General features: G+C 42.1%; 1 protein-coding gene across 3 annotated transcripts in view; it reads right to left on the bottom strand.

The window, feature by feature from the left end:
* The window catches only part of l3mbtl4 (L3MBTL histone methyl-lysine binding protein 4), a 67,831-nt gene that overhangs the window by 3,469 nt on the left and 46,862 nt on the right, over positions 1-17,500 (bottom strand). For all 3 annotated transcript variants that reach the window (XR_015525448.1, XM_087310206.1, XM_087310207.1), the window contains exons 18-19: positions 7,419-7,588; positions 1,209-1,271 (exon numbers count right to left, since the gene is read on the bottom strand). Coding sequence is in view for 2 of the 3 variants with exons in the window: in XM_087310206.1 (XP_087166332.1) it covers positions 1,209-1,271; positions 7,419-7,588 (233 nt within the window). In the remaining variant the exon portion in view is untranslated. The remainder of the gene's footprint in view (positions 1-1,208; positions 1,272-7,418; positions 7,589-17,500) is intronic.

Below are 17,500 nucleotides of genomic sequence, written 5' to 3'. Positions count from 1 at the left end.
CATATTATAATACAGGCAACAATCTATTTACTTTAAATTAATCTACATATACAGCTGAAGTCAGAATTATTCACCCCCTTTAAATGTATATGTCTTCTTTAAATATTTTCCAAATGATGTTGAACAGATTGAGGAAATGTTCACAGTGTGTCTGATAATGTTTGTTCTTCTGGAGAAAGTCTGATTTGTTTTATTTCGCCTAGAATAAAAGCAGTTTTTAATTTTTTAAACACCATTTTAAGGACAAATTATTAGCCCTTTTAGGCTATTTTTTTTAATAGTCTACAGAACAAACCACTGTTATACAATGACTTGCCTAATTACCCTAACTTTACCCTAATTACCCTAGTGAAGCCTTTAAATGTCACTTTAAGCTGTATAGAAGTGTCTTGAAGAATATCTAGTCTAATATTATTTACTATCATCATGACAAAGAGAAAATACATCAGTTATTAGAGATGAGTTATTAACACTGTTATGTGCAGAAATGTGTTGGAGAAATCTGCTCTCTGATAAACAGAAAGCGGGAAAATATAAACAGGGGGTGAATAATTCTGACTTCAGCTGTAAGTTGTAAAATGTATTTAGATAAAGCTCACGCAGCACTAATAATGTGATGGCATGAGTTTGGCCATGGACAGAAAGAAGACGACTAACCCATATTCAACTGTACAGATATTTGTTCAACTCATTTCCATGACTTTCCCAAAACTTTGTGGGTTTTTCAGATTTTCAAAAATTTGTCCAGGCCTGGAAAATGCCATGTCAAATCCCCAAGACTTTTCAGGTAAAAGCTTGGAAGCTCTCTCATGCATATTAATGAAGCTGCACCGCATACACAACAGAGCGCGCTGATTGGCTTGAACAAGTCTTTCTCATGAGTTAATGCAGCACACTCAGAGACGTCACGATGCACTCGCCAGTACAGACATCCGGTCTCCACGCTGGAATACACACGAGGATCTAATCCGTGATGCAGCTTCAACATTTATTTTCAAACCGGAAGAACAAATTAGCTGGAAATAACGCTAAAACAACCAATGTTCCCTAGTTAGTGAGATAGATGAGTGCTCATAGTGTGTACAGCAGTGCGGGACACAAACATGACTGTCAACAGCTCAACACATGTGCTCTGATGTTTCCTGACCCTCTAAACATTTATTCACACAAACACAACACAGACACACACGCACACACACACACACTACCTCTTCTCTGAACTGCTTGGCCTGTTCCTCACATCCGGGTAAAGAATGGATGAAATCAGCCACCTGAAACGCACGCGCACACACATACACACACACACACACATTATATATACAGTATAATCTAATTTAAAAGTGTAAATAAAGTGTAAGAAATGACTGTTTTCACTGTATTTTGATCAAACTAATGTAGAATTTATTGATTATATTCGTGTTAAAAAGCCGTCTTAAAGAGTGTGAGAAATTCAACGTGTGCCAGTGTGTGTGTGTGTGTGTGTGTGAGTGTATGATGTCTGTGTGTGATGTCAGTGTCTGTGATGTGTCGGTCAGCATGTGTCAGAGTGGGTGTATGTTAGTGTGTGTGTGTGTGTGTGTGTGTGTGTGTGTGTGTGTGTGTGTGTGTCTGCATGCGCATGATGTGTGTGTCTCATGCAGTAACAGATGATGATGGTCTCTCAGTGTGTGTGTGTGTGTGTGTGTGTGTGTGCTCTGCAGGTCATCAGAGTGTTTTTGAGCACAGTTTTCAGCTCTTCTGCAGTGTCAGCAGTGCATTATTCTCCTGCAGTGTTTACAGAGAAACACACACACACACACACACTCTGAGCTGTCGGACAGAAACACTGAGGGAAATCCAGAAACACACCAGCTAAGAATAACCCGAGCGGAGACTGAAGAACAGCAGCGACAGATCCACAAGAGGAGGAACACTTACACTACACAACTAGAGGAAGAGCGTCACACACACACACTCACATGCATACACGCATGAATGCACAGGTTTCCTGCATCCGTCAGGCCTGTGTGTTCCTGCAAATGAAGATGTGTGTGAGTCTGTAATAAGTGTGCGCAGAATTCATTAAGCTGTGATTCTGCAGGGACGCTGGAGTGATTACTGTATACACACACACACACACACACACGCACACACACTCTCTCTATATTAGCATCAGAGTGTTCTAGAAGAGCTGGAGGAGAAACACTGGATCTATATTCTGCCTGGATCGATGCGGCTTTCATACAGCACAGGAACAGAACACACACACACACGCACACGCACACGCGCACACACACACACAATCACACATCATTACACACTGAGAATGACCAGTGTTAGCTGTAGGTCACTGGGCGTTGCTGTGTCTTTCAATATGTTGCCAAGTGGTTGCTATGGAATTCTTAACAGCTTTCAGCATGTTGCTAAATGGTTGCCATGGTATTGTTTGAAGCTTTGGTTGCTATTTGGTTGCCATGGTATTCTGAGAGGCTTTCTGTATGTTGCCATGTGGTGGCTAGGGTGTTCTGATAGGCTTTCATTACGTTGATATTTGGTTGCCATGGTATTCTTAGAAGCTTTCAGCATGTTGCAATTTGGTTGCTATGGAATTCTTAGAGGCTTTATGTATGTTGCCATGTGGTTGCTAGAGTGTTCTGATAGGCTTTCAGTATGTTTATATTTGGTTACCATGGCATTCTTAGAAGCTGTCAGCATGTTGCCATGTTGTTGCTATGGTGTTCTAAGAAGCTTTAATTGTGTTATAATTTGGTTGCCATGAAGCTTTCAGTATGTTGCATTTTGGTTGCTATGGCATACTGGGAGGCTTTCTGTATGTTGCCATGTGGTTGCTAGGGTGTTCTGGTAGGCTTTCACTACGTTGATATTTGGTTTCCATGGAATTCCGAGAAACTTTAAGTGTGTTATATTTGGTTGCCATGGTGTTTGTAGAAGCTTTCAGCATGTTGTGGTTTTGTTGTCAGGGTATGACATTTGGTTGCCATGGTGTTTGTAGAAGCTTTCAGCATGTTGCAATTAGGTTGCCATGGCATTCTGAGAAGCTTTCAGTACAATGTCATTGTGTTGCTAAGGCGTTCTAAATGAACAGGACTCTCGTGAAGTCAATAAGATTCAATTCCACCAACTGAAGCTGAATCAGACACTTCACCCCTCTGGAAATGAATGATCCCTCTGCACTTGACCTTGTAGGTGTCATTAATAATCGGATTGTAGTGATGTAAACACTGGCCATTATTCTCCATAAACACACAGCACTGACGCCTTCAATCGCGACTCAAATCCTCATAAACAAACAGGCCTTCAGCGTGGGCGCTTGCTGATGAATAACAGCGTGTAAATCCTGTTAATACACCAGCGTAAAGTGCTGAGCGCCGCTTTCTCCTCAGCTGAGTAAAACAGGGTAAAGTGCAGTAAAGTGCTTTCACTCACTCACACACACACACCGCTCTGAACACGCTGTACTGCCGTAAGATGCTTACTTAAAAGCAATACAGGATATTAGCACTTATACGACTTTAAAAAGATCAAATATAAAAATATAACAGTGGTTACTCATGCGCTTTTCTAAAATACAAGAGACATCATCTGCTCCTCTACTGTGGAAATGATATGCTAGTATAACCTAATATATCTGATATGGTAATGTTTACCTAATATATTGCATGTACATTTTCAGAGTAAAATGCTTCAACTAAATTAAACTGCATTTAAAATTTACTAAATTAAAACGGATTATAAAGTTGAATAGGAAACAAGTCTTATTAACACTTACACAGTCTCATTAGTAAATGCTAGTTAATGCATTCAAATCGACTAAGAAAAGGCAGATTTATAACTGTTACTATATTAATATTACATTACAAACGCAACTGAATGTGATCAGTTATTGACCCTATTTAATAAATCATTTAAATGAATAATATAGATTAGTATTAGATTATTAACTGAGAAATGAACAAACTAAACTTATAAAAGCTTTCTCAGTTTAATTAATAACTGTTAACTCGTGTAATGTACAATAGCACTATAAATACAGACATCAATACATCAATATTTCAGACGCGCTGTATGCCAAATGTGAAATGTCAGAATCTGTGCGAGTGTATGCTGCAAATGAAGATTCCCTACGCTACGGGGACAAAACATTAACTAACTATTATGAACACCACGGCAAACACAATCTGAATATTAAATAAGCACTCTACAAACGTAAACATTCAATAACTATTCACATTAATTTGAAGTTAACACAATATCAATACTGCGCAGGTTCATTTTCATGATATATTGAATATCAGCGTGTGTCCATCATCCATCTCAAACCCCTCTGTCAGCAGCTGACCCGTTTACCGCTGGGCCCTCGAGATCCTGCGCAGCTGATATTTACACAGGTTTACACTGTGGTAGTGTGTGTGTTTATCTCTGCGCTCTGTTCATCCTCATGTCTCGGGGTCAGAGTTTCAGCCGCACCTGGTTACCGTGACAACAGCGAAAGAGGCTCAGTTTCACCTCCGCAGGCCGACATTAGCATGACAAACACCGACGGCGACTGAACACTGGAGCTCATGCAGACACTACAGTCTGCTTATACTCTCAGCCAATCACATGACCAACAGCAGCCGCGCTCTCATTGGCTGATGCACATCACATCATTAGAATAAAAGCTGCTCAAATGAAACTACACTGCAAAACATGCTTGTCTTACTTACATTTAGTGTCTGCTTCTAGTCTACATATGGGAAAACTCTTTAATCAAGAAACATTTCCTTTTTAAAATATCGTGCTGGTTTAAGAAATAATGAGTTAAAATAAAGAGAGTTTCCCACTAAAACAAGCAGAATAATCTGACCACCAACTTATCCATTATATGTTTTACACAGCGGATGCCCTTCCAACCGCAACCTAGTAGTGGGAAACACCCAAATACACTCATACACTACAGCCAGTGTAGTTGATCAGTTCTCCTATAGCGCATGTGTTTGGATTGTGGGGGAAACCAGAGCAAACCCACGCCAACACAGGGAGAACATGCAAACTCCACACAGAAACACCAACTGACCCAGCCGAGACTCAAACCAGAGACTTTCTTGCTGTAAGGTAACAGCACTAACCATTGAGCCACCATTCCGCTCAGGGACGGAGTGAGACTTCTTTTCAGCCCTGGAGTTTCAAGCCTCAGACCGGCCCACCTCAGTTCACGACTGACTATATTAAAATAAGGTTATTTCCAATTCAGTTTCTAATTACACTACCATGTCTTTTTTTGGAGAAAACAGCTGCTTTAGAACTTCAAATGTTCAACAACCCTAACAGTATTATATGTCTTAACAATAAAAGTGAAAAAAAATTACTCAGATGAGGATCAAACCCGGGTCGGTGGCATCGTAACCTAATGTGCTAACCACTCGACCACAGCAGCTGTACACTGAAAGGTGACTCATCTGAGTTATATCATCATTAACCTGCAGGCTGCATCTGCTCACGAGGCTGCGAGAAAATAGATAAAAAGAGCAGAGCTGTAAAATAATGAATAAGAAGACTGTGGTCAAGTAAATAAATACATTCATTTAAAAAGTCTGACTGCTGAGAGCAACAGATTCTGGAGCTAGGGACACCGGCCCTCGCGGCCAAAAAACAGACCGGCCCACCGGGAATTCTCCCGGTCCTCCCGATTAGCCAATCCCGGCCTGGTGCCGCTAATAAAATGATTTCAGAGTGAAAACTAGATTATTAAGCTTGCTGTTGAACTCACAGTGCTTTATCAGAAGCATTTCATTGACAGTTTTTCAATTTTTATAGAACTTAAGCTAATTTCCAGTTTATCATAATCACATTAACCAAGGCTGTGCAGATTAACTGAAAATCAGTTTCAATTTTGGATTATGAAAAACAATAATCAGTGTTCATTAATTCATTCATTCATTCATCTCCTGCCGCTTTTCCGGGGCCGGGTCGCGGGGGCAGCAGTCTTAGGACAGAACCCCAGACTTCCCTCTCTCCAGACACTTCCTCCAGCTCCTCCGGGGGGATCCCGAGGCGTTTCCAGGCCAGCCGAGAGACATAGTCCCTCCAGCGTCTCCTGGGTCTTCCCCGAGGCCTCCTCCCGGTGGGAAACGCCTGGAACAGCTCCCTAGGTAGGCGTCCAGGAGGCATCCAAAACAGATGCCCGAGCCACCTCAGCTGACTTCTCTGGATGTGGAGGAGCAGCGGCTCTACTCTGAGCTGCTCCTGAGTGTCAGAGCTCCTCACAATTTCCATAAGAGTGCGCCCTGCAACCCTGTGAAGGAAACTCAATTTGGCCGCTTGTATCCGAGATCTTGTCCTTTCAGTCATGACCCAAAGCTCATGATCATAGGTGAGAGCAGGAATGTAGATTGACCGGTAAATCGAGAGCTTTGCCTTTCAGCTCAGCTCAGCTCATCTTTACCACAGTGAACCGGTACATCAACCGCATTACTGCTGCCGCTGCACCGATCCGCCTGTCAATCCTTCCCTCACTCCTGAACAAAACCCCGAGATACTTGAACTCCTCCACCTGGGGTAAGGACTTTCCTCCAACCTAGACAAGGCAAACCACCTTTTTCCAGTGGAGCATCGTGGCCTCTGAACCCGGCTGGGCTTAGCCCGAAGGAGCGATGTGTGCTGATGCATTGTGGAGCGGGTGGTGGTCGAAGGTTAGGATCACGACAACCCGATCGTCAGGCACAGAAACTGGCTCTTGAGACATGGATAATCAGGATAAAGCAGTTAAATTGCATCACATGACTCTAAATTTCTGTAAAATTCCTCCTCAGAGCCCGACTTCAGTCTCGTAAACAGACTGTTGCAGCAAGGATGTGCTTCATTAACTGTATTATTAAGTTTTTAAAGGCTTTATTCAGGTTTACAGTCTGTATGAGCTGGAAGATGGAGACCATTTGTGTTTCATGTTGTGATGCAATTCCCAGAGAACTGAATATTACATGAGAAACAGTGGGCGTGGCTTGTTTTTTCTACTGCAAGCTGATTGGATGTAGTAAAGTAGGCGTGTCATTCAGACAGATGGGGAAAAGGGTTTTGGGTGACTTATTCCAACCTAACAGACTCCTCCTCCTCCTCCTCCTCCTCCTCCTCCTCCTTTCTGTTTGTTGTCAAAACTGACAGCGTGAGGGGTGTGGCTAAGTATGTTAGCCACACCCAATACCCAAGATATACATAATCTGACAAATGAACTGAAATCAAACAGGAAGTGCATTTTCAGATTTCAAAGGCAAACACTGTCTCTTAATGACGAACATTATCAATACGGTTAGTTTTGACTTCATGGGGACTTGAAGAGCAAAGCAATGCTCAAGCTTATCAGGTCAATGAAGTGCATTTGTGTATGCGTGTGTTAGGTGTATGTGTTGATGATGAGGATGAGGATGTTGTGTGTCTGTCACCTCCTCTACACTCCAGTGTGTGACGCGGCTGGCCTGAACACCGGAGACTCCGGGCAGGAGTTTACAGTGCTGATCCCAGCACAGCGGCAGGTCACGGCTCGGGTGCGCAGACATGGCGGAGAGGAAGACCGACTGATGCAGAGCCTGCTGGAGACTGTCCACATTACGCTCTGAAACACACACACACACACACATTTGTTTTTGATTAGATTATTATTTTAAATTATATTATAGTGTAGAAAACTGAAGCCCATCAAATCATTTGTCTATTACTGCAGTAGTGTTGTACCACAGCAACAATATAGTTACCACCACAGTTAAACTCAAGTAATTATCTATAGTCTGCTTACACACAGTATAGCTGGACTATTCAACTGGCGGCCCGCGGGCTGAACCCGGCCCCCGAGGCAATTTGTTCCGGCCCTCGATGTAGTGTGACCAAGACATCCAAAACACATTTAGTTGAGTGGAGAAACGGCCGCTATAGCTATGAAGTGACGTGCGTCTGTTCAATACAGCATGAGCTGCAGAGGCTGCGCAGAGCGAGAGTCACCATAAGCGAGTGGCACGGGCAGCTGAAAACATCTGGATGTGTTTGTAGAGAAGGCCTGTTGTACTATGCGTTGATATCGTCAATAGGGATGCAACGATTATCAGATTTCACTATTAACCCCGCTTTAATCCCTCACAGTTAATTAATGGTAAAGGCTTCTATAAGCTGCATTTCTGTTGCACAGACCAAAATGAAACTGCTGCAATTAAACAAAGTGATGACAAGTTGCCAACTGTGCGCTAGTTTAAAGTTCCAAGTATGTACACCGAGGCTAATACACACACACACCGGATTAACTATAGCAGTGACTATTCCCATATCACGACTTTTCCGCTTGCAAGTTTATTTCTACTGTAAGAATATATGTTAATGTGCGGGCTCAAGCGGAGCAACACACTTGCATCTTTCCGGGTGCAAACAATATAAAACATCTCATGGCGAGACTTTCAGTGCAATGTCAACAAAAGACATGTTAGACGAGTATTATTAAAGTGATTATGAATGCATGAGCGCAGATGATGATAACAGTTCATCTAAATAGCTGCTCACCCAATATACAATATATAATATTTACATTACAACCAAATCTATAATCGTTGCATCCATAATTGTTATGCAGTTTAAAAAGCACCATATGAATGTGTCTGGATGTAGGAGACGCCTACTTCAGCAATGCACTGCTTCTGTTGTGCTCTCAAATACATTTGAATGTTTGTTGAAAAAGTCTATTGTACAATGCAGTGATGTTATGTAGTTTCACAATACAACATATTCACATTTCAATGTAGAAAAAGCCAACGTGGGTGTCTTAGCCACACTGAGAGAAATTAAAATACAGCTCATGACTGCTCAACAACACTGATTCATGAAAGCTCCATGTTAATATCCAACATAACATCACGGCTCTTTCTCTGAGAAGCTTCCAGACTGAGGAAACTGATATTCAGCTGTAAATCGAGGCCCTCTGCAGACACGCGACCCTTTAATAATCGGGACTATTGCTTAAAAATAATTGCCAAAAACCCTGACACGTGTTAATAATCAGTGTGTTGATGCGGCGTCTCCTGCAGCGCAGTAATGGACACGACGTGTGTTTGGCTCCTCGTTTCTACACTGCAGGTCTGTCATAGTGTGTGTGTGTGTGTGTGTGTGTGTGTGTGTGTGTGTGTGTTTGATAAGTGTAAAAGTAGTGTTTAAATGTTAATGACACACACACACACACACACACACTCTCTAAACTTCCTTGCTGATGATTCATTTAGACTCCATTGATTTGTACACAGCAGAGAAGCATTCATAGTGTGTGTGTTTGTGTGTGTGTGTGTAAGAGATATTTGAAAAGAGAAAAAGTGTTAGTATGTGTGTGTGGCCGAGTGTGTATGGATGAGTGTGAGTTATTCTGATTGATTGTGCGAGTGTGTGAAAGGGAGAGTGTGCGTGTTTGTGTGTGTGAGTGTGACTGAAACAGAGTGTGAGTGTGTGTGCTTGTGTGTGAGTGAGTGTGCAATCGTGAGTGTGTGTGAATGTGTATGATAAAACCGGAGAACAAGAATGCGAGCTGAGTAAAGAAAGCAAGCATGACTGGTTCAGTAGTGACACTGAGATGTGCTGAAATCTGGAATAAACACGTGCTGCAGGCACACACACAGAACACACACACACTTGCATGCACACACACATTGCAGATGTTCAGTCATGCATGTTCTCCAGACATCAACATCTCAAATCACATCTGAATACACAATTACTTAGATTTTGTGTGTGTGTGTGTGTGTGTGTGTAAGCCTCCGTCTGACAGTGTGTGTTTCTCCAGACCATCTGCAGACGAGGATGAGAGTCGACGCCGTCCAGGAGGATTAGAGTCGCAACATAACATCATCACTGCAGGACACAAAAGAACAGCGCGCACACGCACACACACACACACACACACACAAACAAACACACACACACACACACACACACACACACACACACACACACACACACACACACACACACACACACACACACACACACACACACACACACACAAACATACAAACATACAAACAATAAACAAAAAACAAACAAGCATCCACACACAAGCACACACACACACAATATACTAATAATAAATATACAAAATAAACACACACTTGCACTCTCGGTCTGAAAATGTTTAGGATTCACCAATATTAGATTAATTATGTGTCATTATGTGATATTTCATAAATCATGGAAAATGTCAACTCTGTTATCGTTAACTATGTTGATGTGAAACTGTTACAGTCAACTGTTACTGTTAACTCCATTATTATCAACCATGTTATGGTCAACCCTGTTACAGTCAAACCCTGTCACGTCAACTCTGTCACCACCAAATCCCGTCACCGTCAACTGTTACTGTCAACTCTGTCACTGTCAAACCTCGTCATGTCAACGGTCACCGTCAAACCCTGTGACCCTCAACTCTGTCACCATCAAATCCAGTCATGTCAACTGTCAACGTAAACTCTGTCACAGTCAACTATCACTGTCAAACTCCGTCATGTCAACGGTCACCATTAACTATCACCATCAAACCCTATCACCGTCAACTGTCACCATCAAACCCAGTCACGTCAACTGTCGCCATCAACTCTGTCACAGTCAATCCTTGTCAAAAACAAACCTCATCACCGTCAACCCTGTCACTGTCAAACCCCATCATGTCAATTGTCACCATCAACTCTGTCACCGTCAAACCCCGTCATGTCAACTGTCATCATTAACTATCACCATCAAACCCTGTCAACGTCAAACCCCATCACCGTCAACTGTCACCGTCAACTGTCAACATCAAACCCAGTCACGTCAACTGTCACCGTCAACTCTGTCACCATCAACTCTGTCACAGTCAAACCTCGTCATGTCAACGGTCATCGTCAAACCCTGTGCCCCTCAACTCTGTCAACATCAAACCCAGTCACGTCAACTGTCACAGTCAACTATCACCGTCAAACCATGTCAACGTCAGACCCTATCACCATCAACTGTCACCATCAACTCTGTCACCATCAACTCTGTCACAGTCAAACCTCGTCATGTCAACGGTCATCGTCAAACCGTGACCCTCAACTTTGTCACCATCAAACCCAGTCATGTCAACTGTCAACAATAACTATCACCATCAAACCAAGTCACCACCAAACGTCAAACCATGTGACTCTCAACTCTGTCACCGTCAAACCCTGCCACATCAACTGTCACCGTCAAACCCTGTCATGTCAACTGTCAACAATAACTATCACCATCAAACCCCATCACCGTCAACTGTCACAGTCAACTCTGTCACAGTCAATCCCTGTCAAAAACAAACCCCATCACCGTCAACCCTGTCACAATCTACCCTGTCACCATCAACTCTGTCACCGTCAAACCCGTCATGTCAACTCTGTCACAGTCAAACCTTGTCATGTCAACGGTCACCGTCAAACCCTGTGACTCTAAACTCTGTCACAATCAAATCCAGTCACGTCAACTGTCACAGTCAACTATCACCGTCAAACCATGTCAACGTCAGACCCTATCACCATCAACTGTCACCATCAACTCTGTCACCATCAACTCTGTCACAGTCAAACCTCGTCATGTCAACGGTCATCGTCAAACCGTGACCCTCAACTTTGTCACCATCAAACCCAGTCATGTCAACTGTCAACAATAACTATCACCATCAAACCAAGTCACCACCAAACGTCAAACCATGTGACTCTCAACTCTGTCACCGTCAAACCCTGCCACATCAACTGTCACCGTCAAACCCTGTCATGTCAACTGTCAACAATAACTATCACCATCAAACCCCATCACCGTCAACTGTCACAGTCAACTCTGTCACAGTCAATCCCTGTCAAAAACAAACCCCATCACCGTCAACCCTGTCACAATCTACCCTGTCACCATCAACTCTGTCACCGTCAAACCCGTCATGTCAACTCTGTCACAGTCAAACCTTGTCATGTCAACGGTCACCGTCAAACCCTGTGACTCTAAACTCTGTCACAATCAAATCCAGTCACGTCAACTGTCACAGTCAACTATCACCGTCAAACCAGTCAACTCTCGTGGTCAAACCCCGTCACTGTCAACTTTGTCAGTCAACAGTCACCCTCAAACCCCGTCATGTCAACTGTCACCCTTAACTGTCACAGTCGAACCCCGTCACAGTCAACTTTGTCTCAGTCAAACCTTGTCACGTCAACTGTCACCGTCAACCCTGTCACCATCAAACCCTGTCACGTCAACTGTCATCATTAACTATCACCATCAAACCCTGTCACGTCAACTGTCACCGTCAACTCTGTCACCATCAAACCTTGTCACATCTACTGTCACTGTCAACCCTGTCACCGTCAAACCCTGTCACGTCAACTGTCACTGTTAATCCTGTCACCGTCAAACCCGGTCACGTCAACTATCACCATCATTAACTTCGTTACAGTCAAACTCTGCTACCATCAAGTATGTAAACTTCAGCTACAGTACCGTTACCTCTGTTGTGGTTTAAAACGTTTAACAACAGCTTAAACAAGAATTAGTGACGGAATCAAATGTTTCACATCACACTGAAGCATCATTCCAGATTAATAATGGATTCAGTTTACTGTACACTACTCATCTGATGTTCATCATTCCAGTTTGAGGAAAATGAGTTCAGGATCATCACAGACGTCTCTTTATCCACACAGGACAAATAAAAGCTTCCTCTCCAATGAGACGCTAATACTGAAGGTCACAGGAAGCAGAGCATGTCACTTCCTGTTAGAGGAGTGTGTTGTGCTCACATTAACGTCAGCGAGACACTTCAGATGAGCAGATCAATGAGGATGATCCTTCATCAGGACTGACCTTCAGTGAACCACCCAAACACAGACCGTCACTCTGACAAACACAGTTTAACACTCAAAACACTCTCAATGAAATGAAATATATACAGAATTGAGTTTAATTAAATCCGTAAATTAAATTAGATCAGTGTCTGATCAACAATTTCTATTTATAAATGAATGCAAATGCTAGAACAGTATGTTAAATAGAAAATATGGAAACCGGAGCAGCCGGAGGAAACCCACGCCAACACGGGGAGAACAAGCAAACTCCACACACAAACACCAACTGACCCAGCCGAGACTCAAACCAGAGACCTTTTTACTGTGAGGACACAATGCCTTCTTTTTCATTCTTTTACTTATTTTTAGAAATGAAACAAACATATATTTGAAGTGAGATAAACTGTTGAATCCTCAGTGTGATCGTCCAGAAGGCCAGAACACCGCAGTGTTTCAGACTGAAGGTGATCGATCATCTGATGACTGTGATGCTGCTGTCAGGACTGATTTATACACTCAAACAGCTCAGCGGATACAGTTTCCTTCACCTTCAGACGACACACACACACACACACACACACACACACACACACACACACGCACACAAACACACACACAACAGTGCTTAATTAAATCAATCAAGTTCTGTCACTGAAGGCCAGAAATCAACATCATCATCCTCACAGAGATCAACAGAGCAAAACACAATCATTCATGTTCAGATGAGCAGATTTACTGCAAATAAACATGAAATCATCTGAATAAAGCACGCTCATGATGGACAGACACATGCTGAACGAGAAGAGGAAACTATATAAACGGGGAAAGAGGGATCAAATATACAAATAAAGAAACAGAAAGAGAAAAGAATGCAATGAATTGATGATGGAAACAAGAGAGCGATTACAAAAAATGCAAAGAAATGGAGAAAAAATGCAGAAGAATAAATGGATGAATGAGTGACGGAATGATAAACGACAGAATGATCAAAGAAAACAAAAAAAGAAATATAAAAATGCAAGAAAAAAGGGAAAAATGGATCGATGGAGTGATAGCGGAAAGAAAGAATTAAAGAAATGAAAGAATAAAGGAAAAAGAAAGAAATCCAGGGAAATGGAAAAACATGCATGAAGAAAAAAAGGCAGAATTGGAATGAATGGATGATGGAATGACTGAAATGACAGAGGGATAGAAGAAAACGAAGAAAAGAAAGAGAAAAATAAAAATAAATGCTGGAAACAAAATGGATGGAGTAAATGATAAACAACACTGACAAAACAAAAGAAAGAGGGGGGAAAAGAAATAAATGATGGATGAATGAACAGAACAATAAACGAAAAGGAAAAATGCAAGAAAATTGAGACTAATGCATAAAGTAGGCAGAAATAAATGGATGGATGGAGTGACAAACGACAAAAAATGAAAAAAAAAATGGAAAAAGGAAATATAAAGAAAAGCAGAATAGACGGATGGAGGAGCGATAGAATGAAAATGACAGGGGAAAAGAGAAAAACCTGCAATAAAATAGAAAAGAGAAGAGAAAAAAACTGAAATAGATCAAGAGAGCAATAAAAAAAGAAGAGAAAAACACAAGAAACGTGGAAAAATGCATTAAGAAAAAAGACAAAACAATGAATGAATGAATGATAGAAATGACAGAAGGATAGAAGAAAATGAAGAAAGAGAAAAACAAAATGGTGAAAATGCAGAAAATAAATGGATGAAGTGATCGAACGATAAATAAAAGAAGGAAAAGAAAGTGAGGGAAAATGGATGCATGGATGAACAGAACAATAAACGAAAAAAATGCAAGAAAATGGAGATGAAAGGAGACGGGAATAAATTGATGGATGAAGTGATAAACGACAGGACGGAATGATAAATTAAAAAATGAACAGAGAGAAGAAAATGGAAAAAGGAAACAGAAAAGCAGAAAAAAGATAGCTGGTGGAGTGATAGAACGATAAACGACATGAAAGGAAAGAAAAACATGCAGGAAAATAGAAAAAAAGAAGAGAAAAAGACTGAAAGAGATGAACAGAGCAATAAAAGAAAAAGAAAAGTGAAACGCAAGAAATGGAGAAACAATACGTGAAGAAAAAAGGCCTAAAAGCAAAGGATGTAATGATGGAGGGAAAGAAAAGAAAAGAAAGAAAAGAGAAAATAATGACAAAATAAAAGAGAAAATAATGACCAAAACGCACAAAAATATAGAAAAGACGGATGATGGCATGATGAAAACAAATAAAACAAAGCAAAAAAAAGCACTAATAAAAAGCCTAAAAAAGCAAAGGATGGATGATGGAGTGATAAAGCACGGCGGGATGGATGGATGGATGGATGGAAGAATCTGCTGAACATAATAAACTGCAGCGGCTGCTGGTTAGTGGCCCACAGGACTGAGTTAGTGAGTGTGACCTCTCATTGCCATGACAACAGCTCTGACAGCCGCATCAGTGCCAGTGTAAACACACAAAAGATCATCCATCCCTCCAAACACGCACACACACACACACACACCATCTGCTGACCAGCCCCTAACACACACACTGACCATTTGCTGACCAGCCTCCATCACACACACACACACACACACACACACACACACACACACACACACACACACACACACACACACACACACACACACACACACACACACACACACACACACACACAAGACCACCATCTGAAACAAGAATCAAGAGTGTTGCTAAGTGGTTGCTATGTTGCTCTAGCAACTCAAGTTCTTTCTAATTTGCTAATTTGTGTCTGGGTCAATACTATGGTTACTAAGGTGGTCAGGATGGTTACTAGGATGTTGATAAATAGTTGCTATGATGCCCTGGTAACTTGATTCTAATGTGTGTCTGTGTCAAAACTATGGTTACTAGGGTGAACAGAATGGTTGCTGGGATGTTGCTAAAGAGTTTCTATGTGGCCCTGATAACCTGATTAGTTCTAATGTGTCTGTGTCAAAACTATGGTTACTAGGGTGGACAAGATGGTTGCTAGGGTGTTGCTAAGTAGTTGCTATGCTGGTCTAGTAATATGATTGATTCTAATGTGTGTCTGACAAAACTATGGTTACTAGGGTGGTCATGATGGTTGTTAGGGTGTTGCTATAGTTAAAAAAATATTTCTAAGATGTGTCTGGGTCAATACTACGTGGTTACTAGGGTGGACAGGATGGTTGCTAGGGTGTCGCTAGGAGGTTGCTATGCTGCTCTGGTAGCTTAATTGATTGGTAGGGTGTGTCTGGGTCAATACTAGGTGGTTACTAGGGTGGTAGCTAGAGTGTTGCTAAAGAGTTTCTATGTTGCCCTGGTAACTTGATTCTAATGTGTGTCTGTGTCAAAACTATGGTTACCAGGGTGGTCAGGGTGGTAGCTAGGGAGTTGCTATGTGGTTGCTATGTTGTTCTGGTAACTTGATTGATTTTAATGTGTGTCAGTGTCAAAACTATGGTTACCAGGGTGGTCAGGATGGTTGCTAGGATGTTGCTAAGGAGTTTCTTTTGTTTTGAGGGGAAACTGGCTTCATTTTGACTATGATAATTCCTGAAAGCAAGACTAGATGTAGTGCTGGTCTGGGAAATGCTTCTCCATTTAGCAGTTGTCAGATATTTAGACTAGACACAGACACACCCACTGTAAATAAAGTGTACAGTAGCGTGTGATTGGGGCTGGTGATGGTGCTGTAGTCTCTCAGTTACCCGTGATCAGGCAGATGAGGGCAGTTTGGCAGATCAACTGTAATGCAGTGAGAATCAGGAGGTCTGGAGGAACGCTGACTCAGCAAACGCCTCCACACACACACACACACACACACACACACACACACACACACACACACACACACTTTTTAGGAGAACCACATCATTGTCCTGCAGAGCTCTAAAAATAAGGCATCGCAGCTGATTTAAGAGTCCGCTGAGCTGAATACTGTGTGTGTGTCAATACATCACACACACACACACACACACTCTCACAAACAGACTCTATCCCTCTCATATACACATACAAAACACACACACACATGCAGGCATGCACACACTCTCACACGTCAGTACGCACACACACATACACACTCTTACTTTTTCCTCTCTCTTTCTTTCCCTCACACACTCACACACACTTTCACTCAACCTCTCTCACACACTCTCTCCCACTGTCACACACACACACACACACACACACACACACACACACACACACACACACACACACACACACACACACACACAGATTTTCCTGCTGACAGTAATAGAGTATTCTGGTCTGGAGGGCTCGAGTGTCTCCATGGAAACAATCAGAACTTTATGGCAATCAATGAGGCTGCTGTTAAACTCTGGATATCATATCATTAACAGCTCGACACACACACACACACACACACACACACACATCCTCATGTTGCTATCACTCAACTCCAGAAAACAGTCATCGCTGAACTTCCACAGGGTAAATGAAGGAGAAACACTGCTCTAACAGCTCCAGCCTCTATAAAGCAGCTCCAGATGAAGCGTTCATCTGCGCTAGCAGTGTGTGTGTGTGTGTGTGTGTGTGTTCAGTGTGTCAAAATAATAATCAAGACAAATAACTGTCATCAGCTCACAGCTGGAGTGTGTGTGTGTGTGTGTGTGTGTGTGTGTGTGTATGTATATACATGTGTCT

Source organism: Danio rerio, chromosome 24 (assembly GCF_052040795.2).
Source record: "Danio rerio strain M-AB ecotype USA chromosome 24, GRCz13ab, whole genome shotgun sequence".
In the NCBI taxonomy this organism is placed as follows: domain Eukaryota; kingdom Metazoa; phylum Chordata; class Actinopteri; order Cypriniformes; family Danionidae; genus Danio; species Danio rerio.
This window is presented reverse-complemented; position numbering and strand designations above follow the sequence as displayed.